The sequence below is a fragment of the Chelonoidis abingdonii genome, chromosome 5, assembly GCF_003597395.2.
Source record: "Chelonoidis abingdonii isolate Lonesome George chromosome 5, CheloAbing_2.0, whole genome shotgun sequence".
Lineage (NCBI taxonomy): Eukaryota > Metazoa > Chordata > Testudines > Testudinidae > Chelonoidis > Chelonoidis abingdonii.
The window spans coordinates 127,390,990-127,414,944 of record NC_133773.1 but is presented as its reverse complement, the minus strand read 5'-3'; the positions used below and the strand labels follow the sequence as shown (position 1 = coordinate 127,414,944).

The window sequence follows — 23,955 nt, the reverse complement described above, 5'->3', positions numbered from 1 at the left end:
TTAGCTTCCAATTTTTAAGCATTAGAATTAGGACTAGTCTTAATTTTTTTCACCTTGTGACTGATGTTTGTACTTACAAGTAACAGTAGGTTGAAATCAGCCTAAAAGGACTGCCATTAATATGTGCTACTGTAAATTTATATAGAGAAATCAGGGAAACTAGGATTATGCAAAAGGTCCTGAAAAACCCTTAATTCACCTGAAATAAGGGTTGGCCAAAATCTAGCTAAATATAGATACAATGAGCCTAGCTCCACACCTGAAGAGCCCTGACACCCTACCCTTTCATATCCCTCTACTCTCCATTCACAGCTCCTCTCTCATTTTTGTGTCCCTTCTGCTTGCCACTGCTGGCTTTCCAGAGGTCTTCAGGAAGTGCAAGGCAATTCCTTTTCCATAATATATTTTTGGGCTGCATTAGGTAGAACTTCTGTCTCCCACAATCTACTGGCTTTTCTGGGGGATCAGGAAGTAGCCTGAACCACTACCAACAAGCAAGGAGAAGATATACAGTCCCTGTGTCTCATTGTAGCTCCTGCTAGACTAAATGGCAATCTTCCCATTATCAGATATGACCAATGCCTGAATTTACCCCGTTGATTGGGTGGTTTAGCCCTTCAGCTGAAACAAAATTCTGCCTCTTCCTGAGTACATTATAGCAGTCCAAAAGGAAAACACATTACATCTCTGCATTACAGTCCACTCATCAGGGTCGGGGTGAACATCTCGTCCCTTTTTCAAGAGCTTTCTCCCCTTTATGAAAGGTTCCTCAATAGATCGTTCTTCAGCTCCTCTCCAGGCTACCTTTGCAGGGTTCTTCCTTAAGCCCTTTCCTTTAAAAAACATCAGCACACTTGTCTCTTGCCTCCTCCTTGCCAGAGAGATTCACTGCATGTCTGACCATTGCTCTGACCTCCCTCAGACAGAGAAGAGCAAGCCTTTTATATCCAACATGTTCTGTTGGCAGCCTACAGTTCCCATGATTGTGAAGTCCTCATATTCCTCTGGTTTTGGCAGAGGCTATGTCCACAGAAGTGATGTGAACTTGGTCCTCTTAAGGGCCCAACCAAGCTCATCCTGTGACAAGATGTAAAGAAACACTCTTCAAAATAACTAATTTTGAAGAGGAGTCTTATAGATCCACTTGGATTCCATAGCATACATGCACTATCCTAATTATGGGGCACTTGTTTCCTCTGCTGCTTAATCTAGCAGTGGTATACTGGGAAAGGGTGTCCCCCCTTCTTTCTGGATGCCTTTGAAGGGGACAGACCTTTTCCTGACCTCTCTGAAGGCCCAGTGGATTAACTGAGCAGTGGCTCTACCTGAAGAGACATGGTGCAGGAAGCCTTATTACCCAGAAAGCAGGAAATCTATAACTTTCCCATTCCTTGCTCCATTGATGAGTAAGAGAGGTGGTTCAGGGCCTGTAAGGTAAGAAACAGATTTGAGGAAAGGGATAAATTGAAGGGGTTTCATGTGGGTTTGGTTTTTATAAAACTTAAACCATAAAGTGAAACACCAGAAGTTGGGCCACTGTCAATCCCTTCAGAGTTCTCTCAGTCCTGGACTACCCCAAGTCTTGAGAATGTTATCCTACCACAAAATGATGTCTTCTTTCATTTTTATAAACAACTTTAATTTCACCCTTCAGAATCATACACCAATTTTCTTGTTATTGTTAAGTTTTTGAGACAGGAGAAGCCAGTCACATCAATTACTGTAAAGGACTGAATCCTGACCTTAGTCTCTGTTAGAAAAGCCTTATCAGTCCTATCCAGAATCTGGTTAAGTCATTACACTTTCAGTCTTAATATTTTATAGCATTGTTTTTGTAGCATCAAAGATAAACAGCAGTGAAGGACAAATGCATCATTGCACATATGGAGAGAGATGGTTATCATAATGTGTGTAGGTTAAATTATACCGTATTTAGTGGGGAGAATCTATTTTAATATTAGATTGCTGGCAGTTAGCTACATCATTCAGGTAATTCTCTTTCAATACATAGCACATATAGGTCTGGAATTTCATTAAAATGTCCTATTTTTAATCTGTAGAATATAGGAAAGAATTTATTGCACTCCCAAAACTCTCTCTTTGCTCCCAGATTCAGATGTTAAAACTCTGAAATGAAAGTGAACTTGGAAGTAAGTACTTGAACTTGACCAGTAAACACCACACTTCTCCAACAATGTATCTTCTTTAGTTGTAGGGAGATGCTTCTGAGGCTACAGATTCTTAGGGATTTCTTTAGAGTAGATCAACAAACTTCATATGGAACAGCATATATATGGGGACATGACTAGATCTTTAGTCACTTCCTGAAAATGCTTACCTACAGAGATAATTATCTTTCTGACACCAGGGTCTGAAGTGGGAATATGTATTTCAGGTAACAGAAGATTTATTTTTGCAGTTATACTACACTGTATACATGTTTGTTTTAGGAGCGTCAGGAATTGCTGTTATACTCAAATAGCTTGTATAAGTTGAAGAAGACCCTGTAAAAGTAATATTTACTGAGATTCCTAGGCATATGTCACCATTTTTTTCAGGAAGGATGGTACTGTGATTAAAGGAATTTCCCTGGTTTCACACATTAAGATAGCATTCCTAGTGGCTCAGTCAGCAAGGATAGTAACTGTAATCCAAGTTCTGATATCTAAGCCTTTCTACACAGTGTTCCATAAGTATAAGGTGGCTCTGCATCCTCATCCTAAATTTCTGACTTCAGTATTGGAGTTTCACCTTAATCATCTGTAAAACTACTGTTTAGTAGAGTTTTTCTTTAAACCTTATGATTTACAGGTGAGGCTAGGTTATACAGGGTATATGTTAAAAGGTCTCTTAGTTACTATTTAGACAGGACAAAAGTTTTTCATAAAACTCTTAGGGTGTTTGTGGTATACGTAAACAAGTATGAGTAGAGATTGTCTAAGTGGATTCAAACCTGTTATGACCTTGCTGGTTTCTGCACATGAATGTCTTAGAGCATGAGGTCCAAAAGCAGCATTTCTGCTGCATAACAAAATACCTAAGGGTGACACCTGAAGCTCAATTCACACATTTATGCAATGTTACTGACTTGGCCTCTAGCCTGATGTCCAATTTAGCAGAGCAGGGCTTCAATCATTATTTAACCTGTTATGCTCAAACACACTGCCTTTGAAGATTGTTATTATTAGTTCATTTCTCACAAATCTTGGGCAATTCTTGAAAGAACTGTGGGAGAGCTAGTCAGACACCAGAGAAAGAAGCAGCAGAAGGAACTTTGTTCGCTAGTTCTGGACATGTTAATAGATGAATAGATATGGCAAGACCAGGACTAGCACATCCAGTGGTAGTGAACTGCTCACCAGCTGAGAAGCATAACAAAGCTCCATTTTATATCAGAGATCTATAGCCACAATGCAGCCAGTAAAAAGAAAAGTTTGCACAGGACACCAAAAGGACTCACTGACTTTTAACTTCATTTATTCTTTAATCCCACTCTATCTTTAACAGAGAATTCATAAATTATTAATCCCTCTGTCTAGCTAGGAATGATACAGCACTTTACCTTAGTATCTGAGTGTCTCACAGATTTAAGTCATACTCTCTCTTTCCTTCTCTCAGCGGAATTTTTAAACAAAATTACTTACTATTCATTTATTGTGGGATGGCTCGGTCAGATTTATATTTTACTCTGAGTTGGCTGTCATTTGGATCTCTTGTGACAGTAAATGCCACACTGCTTGGACAGCTGCCAAAAAAGCTTTCCTCTTCCCTCTTATGAGTCTCAGTCTTGTGGTGGCAGTTCTAGTCTTCCAGAGGAATGAAACTGTCATGGGGGATCATGATTATGAAGAATGAGGTAATCTTGCAGGTTGCTTGGCCCAATTATATAAAGGATTTTGAAGATTAGGACCAAACTCTTGAACTTCACCGTATTTGATGATAAGTGGTGCACTAGGGCAGTGGTTCTCGAACTACTGTACTGGTGACCCCATTCACATAGCAAGCCTCTGAGTGTGACTCCCCTTATAAATTAAAAACACTTTTTTATATATTTAACACCATTATAAATGCTGGAGGCAAAGCGGGGTTTGGGATGGAGGCTGGCAGCTCCCAACCCGCCATGTAATAATGTCCCGACCCCCAGTTTGAGAACCCCTGCACTAGGGAAATGTATTTTTGGTTGTCTGTGTTAGAGACAAAAGGACTATCTGGGAATTTTCCACTTTCAACAGAAAATGCCCTTTTCGTAAAATCAAAATTTGATGTAGGTAAATTTCAATTTTGCCAAAAAATCTTCATTTCCATCCAGAAAATTGCTGGTAATTTTAAAATCAAGATTGGAATTTTTTTTAAAAAAAAGATATGCTCTAGTTCGAACAGGAGTTGTACTGGGGAAATTTTATATAGGAGGTCAGATATGATCAAAACAGTCTCTTCTGGCCTTGAAAGTTATAAAGCTTTGAAAATTGGGCTCCTCCCTGCCTGTTTGGAAGGATCTCATCAATTTCACTTTCAGAGATCAAAAGCAAAATTGACAAGAGCTTTTCAGGCACACTGCTGGGGAGCTGCAGTGGGCCTGTGGAGGAGGCAGGGAGGACGAGTGTGCCTCCTCCCTTGCCTCTCATGGACAAGCCAAGCTCACAGGATCTATAATGATCAGGGTTTAACTGATCGCCATATTTGGGGTCGGGAAGGAATTTTCCTCCAGGTCAGATTGGCAGAGGCCCTGGAGGCTTTTCACCTTCCTCTGCAGCGTGGGGCACGGGTCACTTGCTGGAGGATTCTCTGCAGCTTGAGGTCGTCAAACCACGATTTGAGGACTTCAGTAACTCAGACGTAGGTCAGGGGTTTGTTCCAGGAGTGGGTGGGTGAGATTCTGTGGCCTGCGTTGTGCAGGAGGTCAGACTAGATGATCATAATGGTCCCTTCTGACCTTAAAGTCTATGAGTCTATAATTAATTCTTAATTTATTAGCATTGAAATTATTCTGTTTGAATTGCAATCATTTTAAAGGGAAAATTCAAATAACTCAGTTTTTAAGATGATTGTGATACATTGACATACATCATTATAAAATTCAGCACTTATATAACACTTTAAAAAGGTAAAACACTGTATAAACATGAATAAACTCTCATAACACTGCTGTGAGCTAAGTATTATCATCCCTATTTTACCGAGGGGAAATCAGAGAAAATATTTATATCAAGTGATTTCCAGGACCAAACAGAGTCAGTGGCAGAGAAAGAATGGAAATATAGGAGTTGTTCCTGGCTCTGGTGCAGGTCTCTCTTTCTAGTTAGATCATGATGCTTTCTCATGTGGGTAGTGTTAGCAGTTAATCATTGCTTTAAAGCCATCAAAGGGCAAAACAGTGGTTATTGTCTTTGACTGTGTAACTACAAATCACAACTAGCTCATTTCATATAACCTGCACTCAACTTCCTTCTACAAACTGTTTATATTTTAATTAATTTTATTTTTATATAAAACCTATTTATTTGCTTATTTCTGCAACTACTGCACTTAATATGCAATAAGCAAACGTGTCTTCTAACCTTTGTTAGGTTTTAATAACTGAAGAACTGTTTTATCTACTAGATGTTTTTGTTTTACCAGTGTTTGTATTGGCTATGTTTAAACACAGTGTACTCAGTGTTTTTGTCTTTGCTATTTTGTTCATTGTTTTTTAGATTGTTATGCTTTGTTTGCCATGTATTTACACAGAATCACCACAAAATATACCCCTGTGTATGGAAATATTTGCACATATTCAGATATTCAGTGTTTTGCAGGCAGAATGTAGGGCACGAATTTTAAAATATGTCCCTAAAAGTTAGTTTGGATCCATACAGCTTATAACTCATCTGAAACCATAAGTCTCTCTGCAATATCATAATAGCTTCCACAGCAGCTAAACATATGTCACAAATTAAGGATTCTGACTACGAGAGCTGAATAAGAATTAAGAATGACAAAATATTCTAAAAGTTCTTGTCTTTAATAGAAGACTTTTTAACCAGGAACAAGGAGAGGAAACTACAGAAAGTCTGTGTGCTCATACAGAACCTAGTACACTAGATCCCTAATCCTGGTTAAAGTCATTGGGTGTTTCTGTAATTAATAATGATTATAATAATATGTATATTATAAAGTTGCTTCCAAACAAAGTTTTCTTGAAGTTGAAAAGAGAAGGCAGCCACTGTTTGAAGAATCATTATGTAATAGTTTTGTAGACTCATCATCACACTCATATCTGATAAAAAAAAATCGACTGTAACATTTCATTCAAGTTGAAGTTCCAGGGTAGCAACTATACAAGGCTGGCAGCTGCCAAGAGCTATGAGATTACTGACTAGAATAACATGTCTGGGGCCCTGCCTAGAACTGAGACAAAATTTGATTCATATTCATGCACATATTTACAATATACCTCCAAAATGAAATAAGGATTTAATTCCATGATAATATGTCAGACTTAATTAGATCAGCAGACGCTCAAAATTGAACTAAATTATTTTCTAATAAATGTATCAGTCTATTGTCTTTCTAGAGCTACAGTCCTGGGGATCTGTGTGTCCTTGAGTCTTGTACCATCGGCCATCCACCCCACCTGCATTGATTCAAGAATCGTAAGGTGGGAAACCACAACTTCATCTGCCCTCAGTTTCTTTCCACTACTTCAGAGTTCATTGATAAATACTCCAGAGAAAGGGAGAATGATTGGAAGTGTGTTTCTGCAGAAATTTGGAAACAGTAGAACCTCAGTAGCAGAGAAAATCAGCAGAAGCTGGGACTGGTGGACTCTGAGGACGTCATCAGTGCCTGACTGGTTTTCACACCCTTTACTGTGGATGGTCTCTCTCCCCACTTTGCTGATTGGCAGTTTGCTCCCACTCTATCCTGCCCTCTCCATCACAGTCTCAGTACTGATGCCTGGCTCCACCTGTCCTCCATGGGCCCTGCTTCCCTTTTCCCATAACTTCTTCCTTTCATGTCCTTCCTTGTCTCTTTTTTAGCTAATTTTCTCTCAACAAAATTTTATACAAACAATTAAAAAAAGAAAAAACAGCAACAAAAAAGTGGTGCTTACCTTGTGGGGGCTTCCTAGAAGTGGTGACATCGTAGGCGAAGCCATGGCCAGGGGTCTCTGCGCGCTGCGTCCACCTGCAGGTACCACCCCTGAGCTCCCATTGACCATGGTTCCTGGCCAATGGGAGCTGCGGAGCCGGCACTCGGGTGGAAGCAGCACGCAGATCTGGATGGCCTCACCTCTGCCTAGGAGCTGAGGGAGGGGGATGTCACTGCTTCCAAGGAGGTGCGGTGCCAGGTAGGGAACCTGCCAGCCCTGCCACCCCTTCCCAGCACCAGTGGGGGTCCCAAGCCACTTGCTGCTGCCCGCTTCCCACCACCCCACCCCTTGGGCATCCATGGCACCCCTGGGCTACACCCCCCCCCCCCAAAGATTTAGTCAGGAGTATGTAGCACAAGTCATGGACAGGTCACGGTTTACTGCCCGTGACCTGTCCATGACTTCTACTAAAAATACCTGTGACCAAAACATAGCCTTACTAATAACTAATACACTTGAAATAACGCAGTTACTAAAAATATACCATTTTTTCTTCATTGGAATTCATCTACTGATCTCCTTTCTCTGAAGATCAACAAAGAGTAATAATCCCAGGAATAGGTCTGAGAAGGACTTAATTAAATAAGGATTGAAACACTGCTCTTTCTCCTGAGTATCAGAGGGTCTGTCAGGAGACTGAAGTATCAACAAGCAGATGAGCCTTCACTGGAGCCACAAGAATCCCATGAGTGCTGTCCTCTCTGTTTCTTGTACAAGCAGACTTTGTTTTCCAAAACCTTTAGCAGATGTCTAAGGTTTTCAAAATATTTGTGGTGTAACTGGAGTGAATATAATCATCAGGAGACACAGGACCGGCGCTAGGGTTTCTCGCACCCCAGGCGCATGGCCATTTCGCCGCCCCTCGCGCTGATCCCGCGGCTCCGGTGGAGCTGCCGCAGTCATTCCTGCGGAGGGTCCTTTGGTCTGTGGCTCTGGTGGAGCTGCCGCAGGCATACCTGTGGGCGGTCCACCGGAGCCATGCGAGCAGCTGACCGTCCGCAGGTATGACTGCGGCAGCTCCACCGGAGCCACCTGCTGCCTCCCCGGCAAAATGCCGCCCCCTGAATAATCCTGGCGCCCTAGGCGATTGCCTAGGCTGCCTAAATGGTAGCGCTGGCCCTGGGGAGACATGACAGAGAGAAAGGATGTTTTGTAATCCTTCATGAAGCTAATTTAGGTCACAGCTGAGCCGATTCTTTTAAAATGTTTTGTGAATAATTATGCAATGAAAAATTGTCAATATTTATAACACGTTACTTGCAGTGAGTTATTTGACCAGTTCCAGTCATCAGGCTCATCTATTATTTGAGTCTTGAGATAGATTATCCATATATTAGCCAGTGGTAATGAAAGCTGTGGAGGAGAAGGGGATGAATAGAACCCCTGCATTGCTTTGAAGGACATGGGTGAGGAACTCTTATACTCCCTTTCATAATTCTGAAATTATGCTCATCTCCCAATCTTTTGAAAAAGTATCAAATTTTCAAGAAAATAAGTATTGTGCCTAAATACATTATATCACTATGAATAAACAGTAATACAAAAGTTGAAGGTACTTTTGTCATTTTGTTGGCCTAGTTGTGTGGTTTTCAACAATTTTTCATTTGTGGACCCCTAAAAATATTCAAATGGAGGTGTGGATCTCTGAAAATCTTAGACATAGTCTGCAGACCCCTGGTTTACATCAGATGGTGTAAATGTAGTCTTACCATTGAGAAGCCAGTGTAGTAAACACATCAGTGGTTTCAGGTTCTTGGAATAGTTTCAGAAGTTCTGGGTCACAGGATAGGTGTGCAAGGATTCTTAGTTCAATATGGGAGAAATCTAGCAAATAAAATGCTCCATTAGTACCCTTGCAACTTTTCTATTACTGTATTATACTTTTTAAACATCCTTTCCATATTTATTTCCATTTTTTATATTTTTCAGTTACAGGACAACAGAATTTTATAGAATTAATGTTTTTTTCACAAAAGGTTATAATTTTGTGAAAAGAATTCAAACACAAAACAATATAAAACTTTAGAGCTTACAAGTTGAAGCAGGAAGGGGACATACAAATGTTTAGCATATCTGACACGTAAATACTTTGCATAGCCAGCTACAACAGTGCCATGTGAATGCCTGTTCTCACTTTCAAGTGACATAAAAGAAAAGCGAGCAGCATTATCTCCTGCAAATGTAAACAAACTTGTTTGTCTTAGCAATTGACTGAACAAGAAGTAGAACTGAGTCACTTCTATGAGGTGAATAGAAAAACATCCAAAATATTAATAATAGATTTAAATTGGTATTCTACTATTAACAGTGTGATTAAAACTGCAATTAACTGTGACTATTTTTTTAATCTAGTTAATTTGCTTTGCAATAATTGTATGCATTAACTGTGATTGACAGCTTTAGTGAAAATTATCCCTGCCCAAGGCATGAAAACTTTCTGCATGAATGATTAAAGCTTGGCAAAGTTAGAGGTGCTTATGCTGAAAAGTATTAAGTAGCTTTTCAGATAAATATTGCTACCAGCGCTGCCTATAATACAGACATTCAGACTCTGCTTGTGAGGAATGGGCCACTCTTGAAGATAACTACACTTAACATCAATGCTTTTTCTTCACAAGGTCAATGAAGATGTAGTGGCATCCAAAAGAGGACTGGCAGCAGTTATCACAGGACTTTTGTTAATAATAAATAATCAGAAGATAATTTCCATTATTATTGTTACCTGCTGCTAAGAACGTATATCCTTTAGCTGAAACAAACAATGTTCTTGGGGAAATAGTTACTATTTCATTTTCTTTTCCTAGAAAGGAGATGGGAGAAACATATAATATATGACAGAAACAAAAAAAAACAATAAAACTTTGTTGTAAAACAGGCAAGGTTGCTAAGCATCGAACATATCTGACAGACCACCACAAATGCAAGGAATTGAAAAGTTAAGCCATCTAACAGCAATTATCCTGTACTCAACAAATAAATAATGAACTAATTTCCTACTTCAATCACAATTTCCTAGGAAATTATTTCCATGTGTACTGAATCTTTACAGAAGAAATGACAGGATGACAAGTGAAAGTTAATGCATTACTGGAATCCTATTTTACTTGGTGTAGGAAAGGCAACAATGCTTGAAGTATAGTATATTTCCTCTACTACTGATTTACAATCAGTCGGTCACAAAGTTGCAAAGGAGGAAATGAGAAGATCTGGAAAAGTCTGAAAAGGAAAGAAAAACCTGAAAAAACGTAGTTTTGCAAAGTACATTTGAGTAGGGCTCTGTGTTGGTCATGGAAGTCGTGGAAGTTATGGATTCCATGACTTCTTGTGACCTCTGTGACTTCTGCAGTGGCCAGTGTGGCTGACTGCAGGGCCGCCCAAGCAACTGGCCCTGGAGCCAGCTCCTCAGGCGGCCCTAGGGACAGCGACACCGGCCGCTGCTGGAGTGGCTCTGCAGCCAGCCGCTCGGGCAGCCCTGCAATCAGCCACACCAACTGGTGCGGCTGGTCCTGGGGACCACCTGAGCAGTGGTCCCAGGGACAACTGGAGCTGCCACAGCTCAGAGCAGCGGCTGGCCCCAAGGCCCCCCGGCAGCAGTTGGAAAAGCCACTGGCTCCCCGGGACGCCCCCTGTGGTGGTATCTGGAGCACCCGCTGGCTCCCCGGGTCTCCTCCCCCCAGCAGTGCCCCTCCCCCTAAGATTCATTCAGGAGTATTTATGGTATAAGTCATGGATAGGTCACAGGCAGTGATTTTTTGTTTCTTGCCCATGACCTTTTACTAAAAATACCCATGATTAAATCACAGCCTTACATATGATCCATGAGCATCATTATTGAATTTTGCCAGACTCAGTCTGGGTCTGCCTATGTGCTGTAGTACATGTTGGGTAGCATGTATATGTATCCACTGTTTGTACACAGATGAAATAGCTAAAAATAACATGAGAAATTACAAACTTCCAGCTTTAGCTATTCAGAGTTTTTTCTCATCTCAGATAGACACTTACAATTTTAAGGTTTTTATTCTTATTCCAAACTCTGCTCCTCATTTCACTTGCACTTATATAAACGTTTTGCTTCATTATATTGAACTGTGTCCTATTCCAAAGCCTCTTGTGCAAAGCCAACCACTGCTCCCTCCAAAAACCAAGAGCAACAAAGCAGCAGCAGTGGTCTTGTGCAGCTATCGGCAGGAAGAAAAGGTTATGTAAGCAAGTCTCTCATACTGTTCACTCTTGTGGGTCCAGTCCTTTCTCTATCACTTGGGTCATGATTCCCTAGGACTTACAGCGCTCTCTATACTATCTTCCTTGAATCCAGTTTATAGCATCCATCTGACTAGCAATCAAAGGATATTTTGACCCTTAGCTGTTAGTTTGATTTATGTGGCCTAGTCAATCTAGCACTGGCACTTCCCTAGGAGAAGCTTTCTCAGATGAAAGCACAGAAAAACTTGTTAGTAAGATAAGGCTGGATAACTTGGTTCCATTACAACGATGCAAGCTACAAACTGTGAAAAAAGAACACAAACTGAAGGTAGGAGGACTGGCTGGGAGGGCAGAGAATATTTAAAAATTGATGAACTCACTTGCATAAATCAAGGAAGAGGCAGCAGACCCACATGCTGTACTAGCAAGAAGCAGCAGAAAGATTAGTTTAAAAGATAATGTTATAATATAACTATACAGTTAGAATGTAGTCTCTCTCCATTTTTGAGATGTTGGTATGCTTTAATAGTACTTGATCAAATATTTTTACTCAGACACTTAGATAAATGCATGTCATTTTATAAAATTACATAAACAACTTTTGCCTTTACCTTTTACATATTGCTTCTTAATAATTTGAACTGGATGCTTGGAGATACCTTGGATATTCTGTAAATAAAATAACAGGAAATTTTTTTTTTACAGGAATTGAAAATGTATTTTAAAAGTATAATTTAGGAGAACATCAAAGATTAATTTGATTGATTATATAATGTTAACACGTTTTATTTGTTTTATATTAAACAATATTTGAATTATATTTTGACAATATACATATACTTAATTGTAAAGTATATCATGTAAAATTAAGCATTTTGAATTATATGACATAAAAACACAATTAATGGAAATGATAATTATGTACAGCATACACTCACATTTAAGTCATGAAATGTACACTAAAATTTTAAGTATGAAATTGGGGTGTTAGAGTCTAGTGGGATTAAGTAGAGTAACTAAATTATTGTATCAACAGATGAGAAGCAAGCACAGCAAAACTATGAAAATTGAGCGTGGTCTGGAAAACCATATTAAGTAGAAGAGAAGGCTATAAAGACTTACACGATGGAGAACCGAGAAAGCCTAGAAAGCTTAAGAGAAGAGAGGCATTATTATGATAAGAGAGATTTGAGGTAAGTTTTGGGTGGAGTGATTGCCATATATGCAGGATACTCATGTTGGCTTAAAAATCATTAAATTAGTGTAGGACATTAAATCTGGAGTCTTTCATATCACAATACACAGAATTGTTATTTTGCTTATCAAAAAAATATGTTTTTAGTTAACCCAAGAAGCCATTCTGTGTACTGTATATACTTGGAACCAATCTGTCAGTGCAGGACAGGATGCTTCAGGGCACCTAGCTCGGCACACCTTACTGCTCCTTTAGAGGAACAATATTCAGCCTAGCTGCAGTTTACAGTTTACATGCTGAAAGGCTGATCAAGCCCCCAAGCTAGCAGATCACTTCCCCCAGGGCTGTGATGCACTCAGGGCCAGCTCCAGGCACAAGCAAAGAAAGCAGGTGCTTGGGGCGGCCAACGGAATGGGGCGGCACATCCAGGTCTTCGGTGGCAATTCAGTGGTGGGTCCCTCAGTCCCACTCTTCCTCTTTGAGCTGCCACCAAAGTGCTGCCAAAGAGGAAGAGAGGGAGTGAAGGACCCACAGCCGAAGTGTCACTGAAGAACAAAGCTGCGCGACTGAGCTGCCGCCGATCGGCTTTATCTTTTTTATTTTTTTTTTTGCTTCACCTCTTGGGGCGGCAAAAAAGCTGGAGTCGGCCCTGGGTGCACCAGCCAGGGTAGTGAGCCAGAATCCTAACCTAAATCTAGAGCAAAATCCCTCTCTGCTGATACACTGATGGGAAGGGCCTGGGCAGGGCTTAAATTCAGCCGGAGATGTCCAGAGCGGAGCTCCAGTAAATATTTCCAAACCCTCAGGAGCCCCGGCATGCCTCGTGAGGCTGAAGCCCTGAGCCCTGGTGCCTCCTGTGGGGCTGAAGCCCCATGCTCTGTGGCTCTAGGAAATACTCAGTGAGAATTTAAGTCCTGGGAAAATTAAGGGTTCTGAACACTCTTCCTCTACTAGCACACCTTTGCAATACAGAACAAAGTTTTGCCCTATATTTAGCATTTTATTTGCTATTCCACAATTTTCTTCACCTGTTTCTTTGGAGCCATCACCTGTTAAAAGCAAGTGGGCATACATTGGTGTCAATTTTTCTGTGACTGAACGAGAAAGACACCTATGGATCTTTGCCCTTCTTTACTATACTATTTCTAGTGTACTGTGAAACTTTGAACAATGATAATGGATTTCTGGTTGAATCATGCTTTATGTAAGGATAGGATTCAAGTAAAAAATCTAAGATTTTCCAAAGATATAAGATGTTCTAATACAGTTGTCTTAGCTTTTGGGAATAAAACTGAATTCTACAGGAATCGTTTATTCCTGAAGGACTCTTACATGCTGATCTTGATTTGTGGATACACCACCACATATAATTCAGACAAGAAGCTTTTTTAAAATTTTAATCTGTTTTATCTCAAATATTATTTTCAGATACTGTAGCATCATAAACTTAAGCTACCTAGTACGGTTGCATTTTTAAATTTGTAATACATTATGGAAGAGGTTGTTTATTAAGTACAGCCAATCTACAAGTATAAAAACTGTGAACTGTCTAGGCTCATCAGTAAAGACAACAATGCAGTGCTAGGTGTCAAAGTGATAATAATTTAATCTTCCCTTTTAGAGACCTGGGTTCTCAGCCTGTAAGAGTTACCGATGAAAGGTATGACTGCAACCAGTAAGGACTATTAGTGAAGTGTGAAACATGACATCCATGATAACTTCCTCCTATTATTTTGTAACATTATTCCCCATCACCTGGACAGGTAGCATCTGACAATACGTGACATGTAACATTTAGCATATGATAATGTGTGTCAACCCCAATTGTTATCAGTTCATATAATACATCTGTACATAACTCAGTGGTTAGATGAATGTGCCAAAGTTATATGTTTCAGGATGCAAGAATGTTGGGAGCAGGGATGTATAATTTCAAAATAAAAAAGTCACTCCCCATGCAGTTTTGAACTCAGAACCCTTTTTTTTAAAGCTAAGAGGTATGCAATCAAATTGAAAAGTAAATTAAGTTAAAATTTTAGCCATCCATATATACTTATAACGAAATAAAATAGCAAAAAGTAAAAATGATTTCCCCCAGTACCGCTATGAGGGTATTCACAATTAAATGTGTACAAGATGGACCTCTGCCTAAACAACACACACAAATATATAGTGCATTACTAAATGAAGTCCAATATTTTTTCACATTAAAGGAAAACTAAGAGCATTTTTCTCAACCCACTAATGTGCAGACTGGCAAGGAAAAGAACACTAATTATCATGAATAAAAGTTTGAAATTTATTTTTTGTTTTTTAATTCTTTACTTGAAAGTAGCAGTTCTAAACATTTGTGTCGACTCTGATGTAAAATAATGTGGTTTGTGATGCGAGGGACAAATTTTCAAAATGATAATTACTTAAATTGTGTCCACATAATCCACATTTATGTGCACAAAACAAGTACAGTAAATGGGTGTCTATGTGCTTGTTAATATGAATAATGTGGACAATCTAAGTGGGTGGGTGAGCGGCTAGATTTTCAGCATTTTTGAAAATCAGACCATGATTCAAATGCCTAGGTATAGATTTATGAGCCTAACTTTACCCATTTTTGAAAAATTTGGCCTAAAAGTTTTTCTTCTGACAATTTAATATTGATTGAATATTATTTTATATTCTTTTCCATTCGGCTTTTGCAAAGCTAGTGACACTGCTCAACAAGATGTGTGTTTCAAGCTCTACATTAAGAAATGGCACTTGTAAATAAAAACTTTAAAAACAATAACTTTCAGTTATTCCTGTTGATTGGAGAGCCTGAACTTGTGAATTTCCAAATTCCTGCACAAAGTGAAACTGATACAGATTTCCTTTAAAAATTACTTTACCAAGGTAAAAGAATACTGTATTACATTCCTATTCTCACTGAAAACCAAATGCAAGTACAGTGTCCATCATGCTAATCTTAGAGTGTTTTCAGAAGTTTTACTAATGCCTCTTAAAATTCCATTCATGTAATCCCAAGGCAAGAAAAATTTATACTGCACCTATTTTCTCATGTAAAATAGTCAGCAAATTACAATTTAAATAACTCTTCGGATGAGAATTAATTTGGAGAATGTGTGCAAGTTAATGCTGATTTTTAAGAGCATTTAGAGATTTAAGAGGGTAGAGGAACAAAGACAAGGAACTTAAAAGAAGCCTCCAAGTAAAAATTTTCTCACTACTTGAGTCTGACAGTACAGTGTGCATCAGATGATTCAGTGTCCTTCTCAAGGAGGCAGGTACCCGGAGTCCTATATCACAACAAAATTTAGAATTGACCTCCCCAGGGAGGCATCCAAGGCAGCTTCCCCTCCAGAGGCCAGCCACGGCCCCCTGCCCCAGACACTCATACTCCCTCCTCCCCTGAGGCCAGCTGCAGCCCCCCGCCCCAACCCAGACACTCACTGATCCCTACCCTTCTAGATCCTGGGGATCCAGAGAGAGAAATGGCCTGATGCTGGGTTCCAGGCTAGCACAGACTTTCCTGCGTGCTGCCACCTCCTTCCTTCAGGGCCTGATGTCCAAAACACCTGGTCTGACTGGCTACAAATCATGGAATCATAGGACTGGAAGGGACCTCAAAAGGTCATCTAGTCCAGTCCCCTGCACTCATGGCAGGACTAAGTATTATCTAGACCATTCCTGACAGGTGTTTGTCTACTCTGCTCTTAAAAACCCTCCAATGATGGAGATGTCACAACCTCCCTAGGCAATTTATTCCAGTGTTCAACCACCCTGACAGTTAGGAATTTTTTCCTAATGTCCAATCTAAACCTCCCTTGCTTCAAGTTAAGCCCATTGCTTCTTGTCCTATCCTCAAAGGTTAAGAACAATAATTTTTCTCCCTCCTCCTTGAAACAAACTTTTAGATACTTGAAAACTGTTATATGTCCCCTCTCAGTCTTCACTTTTCCAGACTAAACAAACCCAGTTTTTTCAATCTTCCCTCATAGGTCATGTTTTCTAGACCTTTAATAATTTTTGTCGCTCTCCTCTGGACTCACTCCAATTTGTCCACATCCTTCCTGAAATGTGGCACCCAGAACGGGACACAATACTCCAGTTGAGGCCTAATCAGCATGGAATAGAGCAGAATTACTTATCATGTCTTGATTACAATACTCCTGCTAATACATCTCAGAATGATGTTTGCTTTTTTTGCAACAGTGTTACACTGTTGACTCATATTTAGCTTGTGGTCCACCCTGACCCCCCTGATCCTTTTCTGCAGTACTCCTTCCGAGGCAGTCATTTCCTGTTTTGTATGTGTGCAACTGATTGTTCCTTCCTAAATGAAGTACTTTGCATTTATCCTTATATAATTTCATCCTACTTACTTCAGACCATTTCTCCAGTTTGTCCAGATCATTTTGAATTTTAATCTTATCCTCCAAAATTCTTGCAACCCTGCCCAGGTTGGTATCATCCACAAACTTTATAAGTGTACTCTCTATGCCATTATCTAAATCATTGATGAAGATATTGAACAGAACTGGACCTGAAATGGATCCCTGCAGGACCCCACTCGTTATGCCCTCCCAGCATGATTGAACCACTGATAACTACTCGCTGAAAATGGTTTTCCAACCCAGTTTTGTGAATGTGAAGGAGGAATTGTTTGCAGGATAGCCTGATTGCTCTAAACTTCAATATGTGGATGTGGAGCACAGATTTCCTGAGGAGACCATATCCCTTCCACTACCTGCCCCCCAATTTGAGCCCCTGACCTTGTGAGGGATGTACTCATTGTTATAGTCTTTTTTAGCAGTGGGGAACTAAACAGGAAGCTGCGACACACATCCATACACCCCTCTCTTTCCTCTGTCCTTCCACCAGATAAAGTAGTCCAGGACCCTTCAAGGAACCATGACTAGAAAGTCAAGACTGTGTCTGCCCAGGGCATACACTGTCTGTAGCCATGTTTGCAGGCATCTGAAGTAAAGCCCTGCAAATGGGGTCACATATGTTTTTGCAGCCATATGACTCAACAGGACCAGATAAGACCACATGGATGTCCTGGGGTTCATCTGAATTTGCTATATGAGTCTGCTCATACAAGACAATCCCTTCCTTGATAAGTATGTCCTGGCCAACACTGTATCTAGCCTTGCCCCGTTAAACTCTATAGTTTACATTGGTTCCAGGGTGGACTTTTCCAGGATCATCCTGAGACCTAGCCTCTTGAATAAGTCTAGAAGCACAGTGGTCATTTCCTGAATTACCTGGTAAGATATTCCCTGTAAGAGCCTGTGACAGGGTGCAACTGCCCCACACTGGTACCGCAGGGGTTAACTCCCCCCTTTCGGCAGAGGAGGCCACACTCCCTCAGCCCTGCTCCTTCCCGCGAGGCCCTGACCTTGCTTCTCCTCTTCCTGCTCCCGCTCTGCCCTATCCCTTGAGGCTCCTTGCCCGCTCACTGTTCTCCACCGTCCTCCTAGTGTCTCCAGCCAGCCACCTACCTAACAGCTGATCGGTGGCACTGCCAAACAGCTGTGGTCGCTGAGTGCTGAGCACTCCCTATTTTTTTTTCTGTGGGTGCTTGAACTCCCTATGGAGTCGGTACCTATGGCTCTCCGCATTTTCTGACATTTGCAGGACAGCTCATGCAGAATGCCAGTGGAGGTTGGTCTTTGCCTAAACTGTGGTTTGCTGGATTTTTGCTTCATCACAGTTGTGTATATACCTGCTTCATGAGGGTCAGTTTCTGGCAGTCAATACAGTTCTTGAAGCCAGGATCCTTGGTATGCTTTCCCTGTCACTGTAGAAGTCAGCACAAACACTGAAGCTCTCTCCTAGATCACAAACAGTAAGAAGGAACTAAAACAGTGACGGTCCAAGAGCCCCCTTTATACCCTCAGTGAGGAGCATAAGGAGAGTGGGGGTGCATGCATGGACCAAATGGACACTGCTAGCAAAAATTCTCTGGTCCTAGGGTGTCACCTTGTCTGAAGTTGCTCACAACTGTGAGTGTCTATCTCAGGGCAGACAGTCTTACCATGGAATCACAAACAGTCCCCTTAGCCTCTCCAGTCTATCTTGCCACCCAGACAAATAGCTCTGTGATAAAACGTTATTAAAACAAAAAATCATACCACAGCAGGTTTCTCCCAATCCCAAGAGACCTGTCACTTACCCCAGATCAGTTGGTACTCTAGATCTTACACCAAAGACAATGCTGGTAACAAGTGATATAATAAACTGTTGGTTTCCCAAAAGTCTTTCAGGTTAATCAGATTGTCTCTGGGGATCTCCACTTTGCATGTGGTACCCGTCCCCTACCCATCCAAACTGTCCAGAGGCATTCTTTGAATCCATATTTATAGTATCTTCACACGTAAAGCAAGCTGACAGTGTCTCTACACACTTGAGCTTTTCCTTTAATGATGGTATGTGAGGAATGCACTTAGTCTTTTGACTTCCAACCATTATACATAATTATACATTTGTTTGAAATTAGCTTTTTTCTGTTACAGGCCTTAGGTCCTTCGTTGGCATTCCACAAAATTTCTTTGAGGGGTCATTTAGTTACAGGGTATATACAATGTAAATGTTTGTCGGCACATTATAAGAGAAACAGATATGAAAACAAAACAAGTAACAGTCCACTAGTTTTCATGAAGTTTAAACATCAGAATACACACTTATACATTTAACACTTTGATCTATACTAACACACAAGTGTTAATAAAATCAATATTTTTTTTTTATAAGCAAAGGAAAATATTCACCACTGCTTTAATCTTGCCAGGTTCAATTACTTTCAGAAATCTTGCCACAGAAATTCAACCACATTCCCTAATATTCAAGGAAAGCCTAAATTTCCTTATACACCTCTACCCCGATATAACACAACCTGATATAACACAAATTTGGATATAACGCGGTAAAGCAGTGCTCCAGGGGGGTGGGGCTGCATACCCCAGCGGATCAAAGCAAATTCGATATAACATGGTTTCACCTATAACGTGGTAAGATTTTTTGGGTCCCAAGGACAGCGTTATATCGGGGTAGAAGTGTACTTACAGCAAAGTTCCATTTTATTAACCCATGATTTTAATATTTCAGCAAAAATAAATTAGTTTACCAGCAACAAAACATACCTGTGAAGTCTTCTACCATATTCTCTGAATATCTTGTTCTCCTGAATTGGATTCACATTACGAACGCTAGCACTAGTGATAGCTCTGCTAGCTCCACCATCAGAACACAATTACATATTGATATTGCCCTGATTTCCTATCCTTTTCAGGGTATTTTACTCTCTCAAAGTTCTGGTGAAATTCATGCAGACAATTAGGGGACCTCTGTCAAGCTCTCACACTAAGAACCCAAACCCTACAAGGAAACATATGAGAGAACAAGTTTTGATGCTTAGTACTTTGTGATTCTGAAGCAGTGCTGCCCAGCATTTTTGTGTTGGAGATCCTTGTGGTGGACGGACACTGTCCAGAACTTTGCATACAATGTTCCCAGCAGAGTTTGTCTTTTTTTTCTTCATTTTTTCATCTTTATTCGTCCTTTTTGTTTGTCTTTTTTTAAATGAAGTTTTGCTCCCTCTTCTTCCCCCTTTTTTTGGCTATTTGTCCTTACCTAAAGCCTACATATATGTTCAAAGTGGGGTAGGGAAGGGGCTGACTCATTTCTGGTGCTTCATTATGGCCAGGAATAATATAGTAGCTCTCTTCCCGCTGGGTGTCTCTGCCAACAGCCGGTCTGTCTTTGTGGCAGTATGCCTCTTCCTGTGACTTGACCCTCCAGCCAGGTCACTTGAGAATCTCTCCCCCTCTGAGGTCCTCCATGAACAAAATAGGCAAGGGAATTAACACAATCTGAGTTAATAGGAAATAGAGGGAAAGGATTTCTTCTCAAGGTGCATCTGAATTTGGCCCTCCCTTCCCTCAGGAAGGGGCCTTTGGGCAGCAGCGGTCTGGGAAGCTCCTGCTGTCAGTCAGTCCTTTCCCCAGGAGCTGAGGGCTGAAGGTCTGTTTTCTTCTTTGTCTTGCCAACAAGTAACAAAAGCTGCTCTCTCCCCATTTTAAGTTCCTCCTCCAGTTTGTGCATGCCTTGCATTTGTGGCATGGCAGAGCTGCCTGAGCCCAGAGTAGCTTCTTAACCCCCTTGTTGTCCAGTGTGGAGTTAGGGTTGCCAGGTGTCCCGTTTTCAACCAAACACCCAGTTGAAAAGGGACCCTTCCCCCAGCTGGGTGAAAATGAGTGAGTGAGTGAGGGTGGGGGAGAAAGAGCGATGGAGAGGGGGATGGAGTGAGTGGGACAGAGCCTTGGAGAAGGGGTGGGGCAAGGGTGTTTGGTTTTGTTAGGTCAGAAAGTTGGAACCCTATGTGGGGTTTGTATACTCCATCACAGAGGGCACCTTTTGGTTGCTCTGTGGAGTCAAGACATGCTCTCACAGCTCAGCTAAGTGACATGAGAGAAGAGATGTAAAGTTTGGGCCAGTGAGCTGCTTCCTGATTCTGCAGACCTGTACTTGTGAACTGCTCCTTTACTAAGCATCATGGCTGCTGCAGAAGTAGGGAGGGAAATTGCACTCCACTTGCAGCAGTACATTTGCAGTGCGGAGACAATGTGGATATAGGGTCATGAAGACTTCCCTAACCTGGCCATCCTAAACCAGACTAGCACCTCCTATGTTGGGAAATGCTATTCTAGAGAGATTATACTACAGAAAGATGAAAAATATGTACTATAAGATTTACCATTTGGAAAATTCTATTGTTTGAATATTGATCATGGTAGCTTTCTCAATGTAGAAGAATAAAAATAGTACTTGGCTATTAACATTTCTACAGGAACTTGTGAGACAAATAATTACAGTAACAAAGATAGATTTCCCAAGATCATGTCTGTAAGGTTTAGAGAGATACAATATGCAGTATAAAAAATAGGAAAAGTATGGCAGTGATCAAAGTCACCATGGTAACATCATCAGAGCTTGGAACTAGTGGGCATATGCAGTCCCAAGTAGTTGGTTTGGCTTGTGTGTAGTTGCCACCTAGTGGCTACTAATGAATTAAAGGCATATATTTTCATTGAGGACAAAGCCACAGACACTGTTTTTCAAAAAGGAAAGATTACTCACAGGTAATGCGATTGGTCAGAACCCTGTTCACCCATCTTATCCAAAAGAGCTATTCAATCTCCAGCCTGATGGAGTTGGATTTTCTAGACTGGAAAACTGAATAAGGCCCTACACTGTGAGATCTTGTCGAAGTCAGCTTCCACAGACAGTAAGCGATCAGACTCATCATTTTGGAGAGCCAACAACAACAAGGTCACATGCGAGCCAGCAGAATGATCTCTGTCCTATTCTGTCTATCTTCAGTAACACCATGGTAAGCACTTCTGTGCTCCAATCCTGAGAGAATGCTTCCATTCAGAGTTCTGGGGACAAAGTTCCTGGAGAAGTATCTGGGAAACATTGCTGTCTTTTTAGAGGCAAAGTAGTTGTGATGACTATGACCATAAAATAAGGGGTTAATAGTAATGTTACGCATATCACGGTGGTTATACGGAGAAACAACTTGCCAAACTGCAAACTCCTGCCTTTGGGGTAATTTTCCCTGGGAGTAAAAGGAAACATTATGGCCTCTAGATTAAAAGGGCTGTATTTGAAAGGAGTATGAGGACACAAAGTATTGGCAAAATCTCCACCTATTGAGAGCCATGCAGGGGTGATCAGTCAGTCAGTTCCTTTGGTATCTGAGATCTCAAGACCTTCGAGAGTGCCTTGTGGAGATAAGGGGTTAACTCATTCAAAAGCCACCAACAGAGCTCTGGAAGGCTTGCAGAACTCAGGCCACTAGAACCAGGGAGACGAGAAAATTGAGGAGAAATAACTCTCCTTTTAATTGCTCCTTTTGGCAAGTCTGCTGTAATTCTTTCTTCATTCTTCTTTTCTGTCTCCTTCATTTTACTGGGTGTTTTCTTGTCAGGAGACAGGAAATAGTGAAGGTTAGTGAGAGAGAAAGATGAGGTAAATGCTTCTCCATTCCTCCAGCAGACATGAAAAAAACAACTGAGGGAAAGAGGTTGAATAGGTCTTAAGTACTATACTGCAGCTGATTGACTGATCTTAAGTCACATTTCCTGACTAGGAAGTCAAAATACTGAGCATCAATGCTGTTGCCAGGCAGGATGGGAGGAGGAGGATCATATGGCAATATAAACTGGGTTACATACAACTGATACATCATCCTGATTTAAATGTTCTAAGTATCCTTAAAGAAAGAAAATAATAATAATAATATGGAAATATACCAATCTCATAGAATTGGAAGGGACCTTGAAAGGTCATTGAGTCTAGTCCCCTGCCTTCACTAGCAGGACCAAGTACTGTCTCTGACTTTTTTGTTTGTTTGTTTCCCCAGCTCCCTAAATGGCCCCTTCAAGGAGTGAACTCATAACCCTGGGTTTAGCAGCCAATGTGCAAACTACTGAGCTATCTCTCCCCCCAAAGATTATGCTCATTTAAGAAAGATGTATATAAAAGACAATTAACTAAATAGTAAATTCTTAAACTAATTATTATTACTCGGGGTTTTTTTTAAATGTAATGATGAATAAAAATAATCTAAAGAGGTATTTCAAAGAGATGGTTAAAAAAATTATCCCTAAAATGTCTTTTTTTATAGAAATTTCTAAATTTGAAATTTTTTAGCAGCTCTAGTATTGAATGTAGAAGTTTAATGTATTTTTGCTACACTGAAAGCCATATTAAAACATTAGGTTTATCTATCGCTGGAAAGCACAAGTTTCATACTGTCAGTAGACACAGAAAGGGATGAGCAAGCCATACTCCTCTGTCTACCATGAATCAGGTCATATCTGCATGTTGCTTTGATGCAGTGGTGCAAGAACACTTCGAATAGGGGGGTTGTCATAGGTATAATTCCTCCATCTGAACCTTAGAGTTCAAATATGAGGTACCAGCATGAATCCTCTAAGCTTAATTACCAGCTTAGATCCTGTAGCGCTGCCACCAGTCAGGACTCTGAGTGCCCGATGAACTCTGGTCTCCCCAAAACCTTCCCTGGGGACCCCAAGACTCTGATTCCTTGAGTCTCACAACAAAGGGAAATAACCCACTTCCCTTCCCCCCTCTTTACGTCCTCCCAGTCGTTCCTGCCTGTGTACACCAGGAGATACTGTGCTTCAACTATTTGAAACACAATACAGAGAGATCAGGTTTCTCTCCCCTTCACCCTTCTCCCGGCGAAAGAGAGATAAACACAGAGAGCAAGTTTTCCCTTCCCCCTGTCTTCTTCCTCCCACCAATTCCCTGGTGAGTACAGACTCAATCCCCTTGAGCCTTAACTAGGAAAAAAATCAAACAGGTCTTAAAAAGCAAACTTTTAATAAAAAAG

The 23,955-nt window shown here is 40.7% G+C and overlaps 1 protein-coding gene across 1 annotated transcript in view; it reads right to left on the bottom strand.

Annotated features, from left to right (window-relative positions):
* The window catches only part of POLN (DNA polymerase nu), a 215,930-nt gene that overhangs the window by 97,999 nt on the left and 93,976 nt on the right, over positions 1-23,955 (bottom strand). Inside the window, exons 13-15 of the mRNA XM_075066754.1 lie at positions 11,950-12,007; positions 9,855-9,932; positions 8,842-8,956 (exon numbers count right to left, since the gene is read on the bottom strand). Of these exons, the coding sequence (XP_074922855.1) occupies positions 8,842-8,956; positions 9,855-9,932; positions 11,950-12,007 (251 nt within the window). The remainder of the gene's footprint in view (positions 1-8,841; positions 8,957-9,854; positions 9,933-11,949; positions 12,008-23,955) is intronic.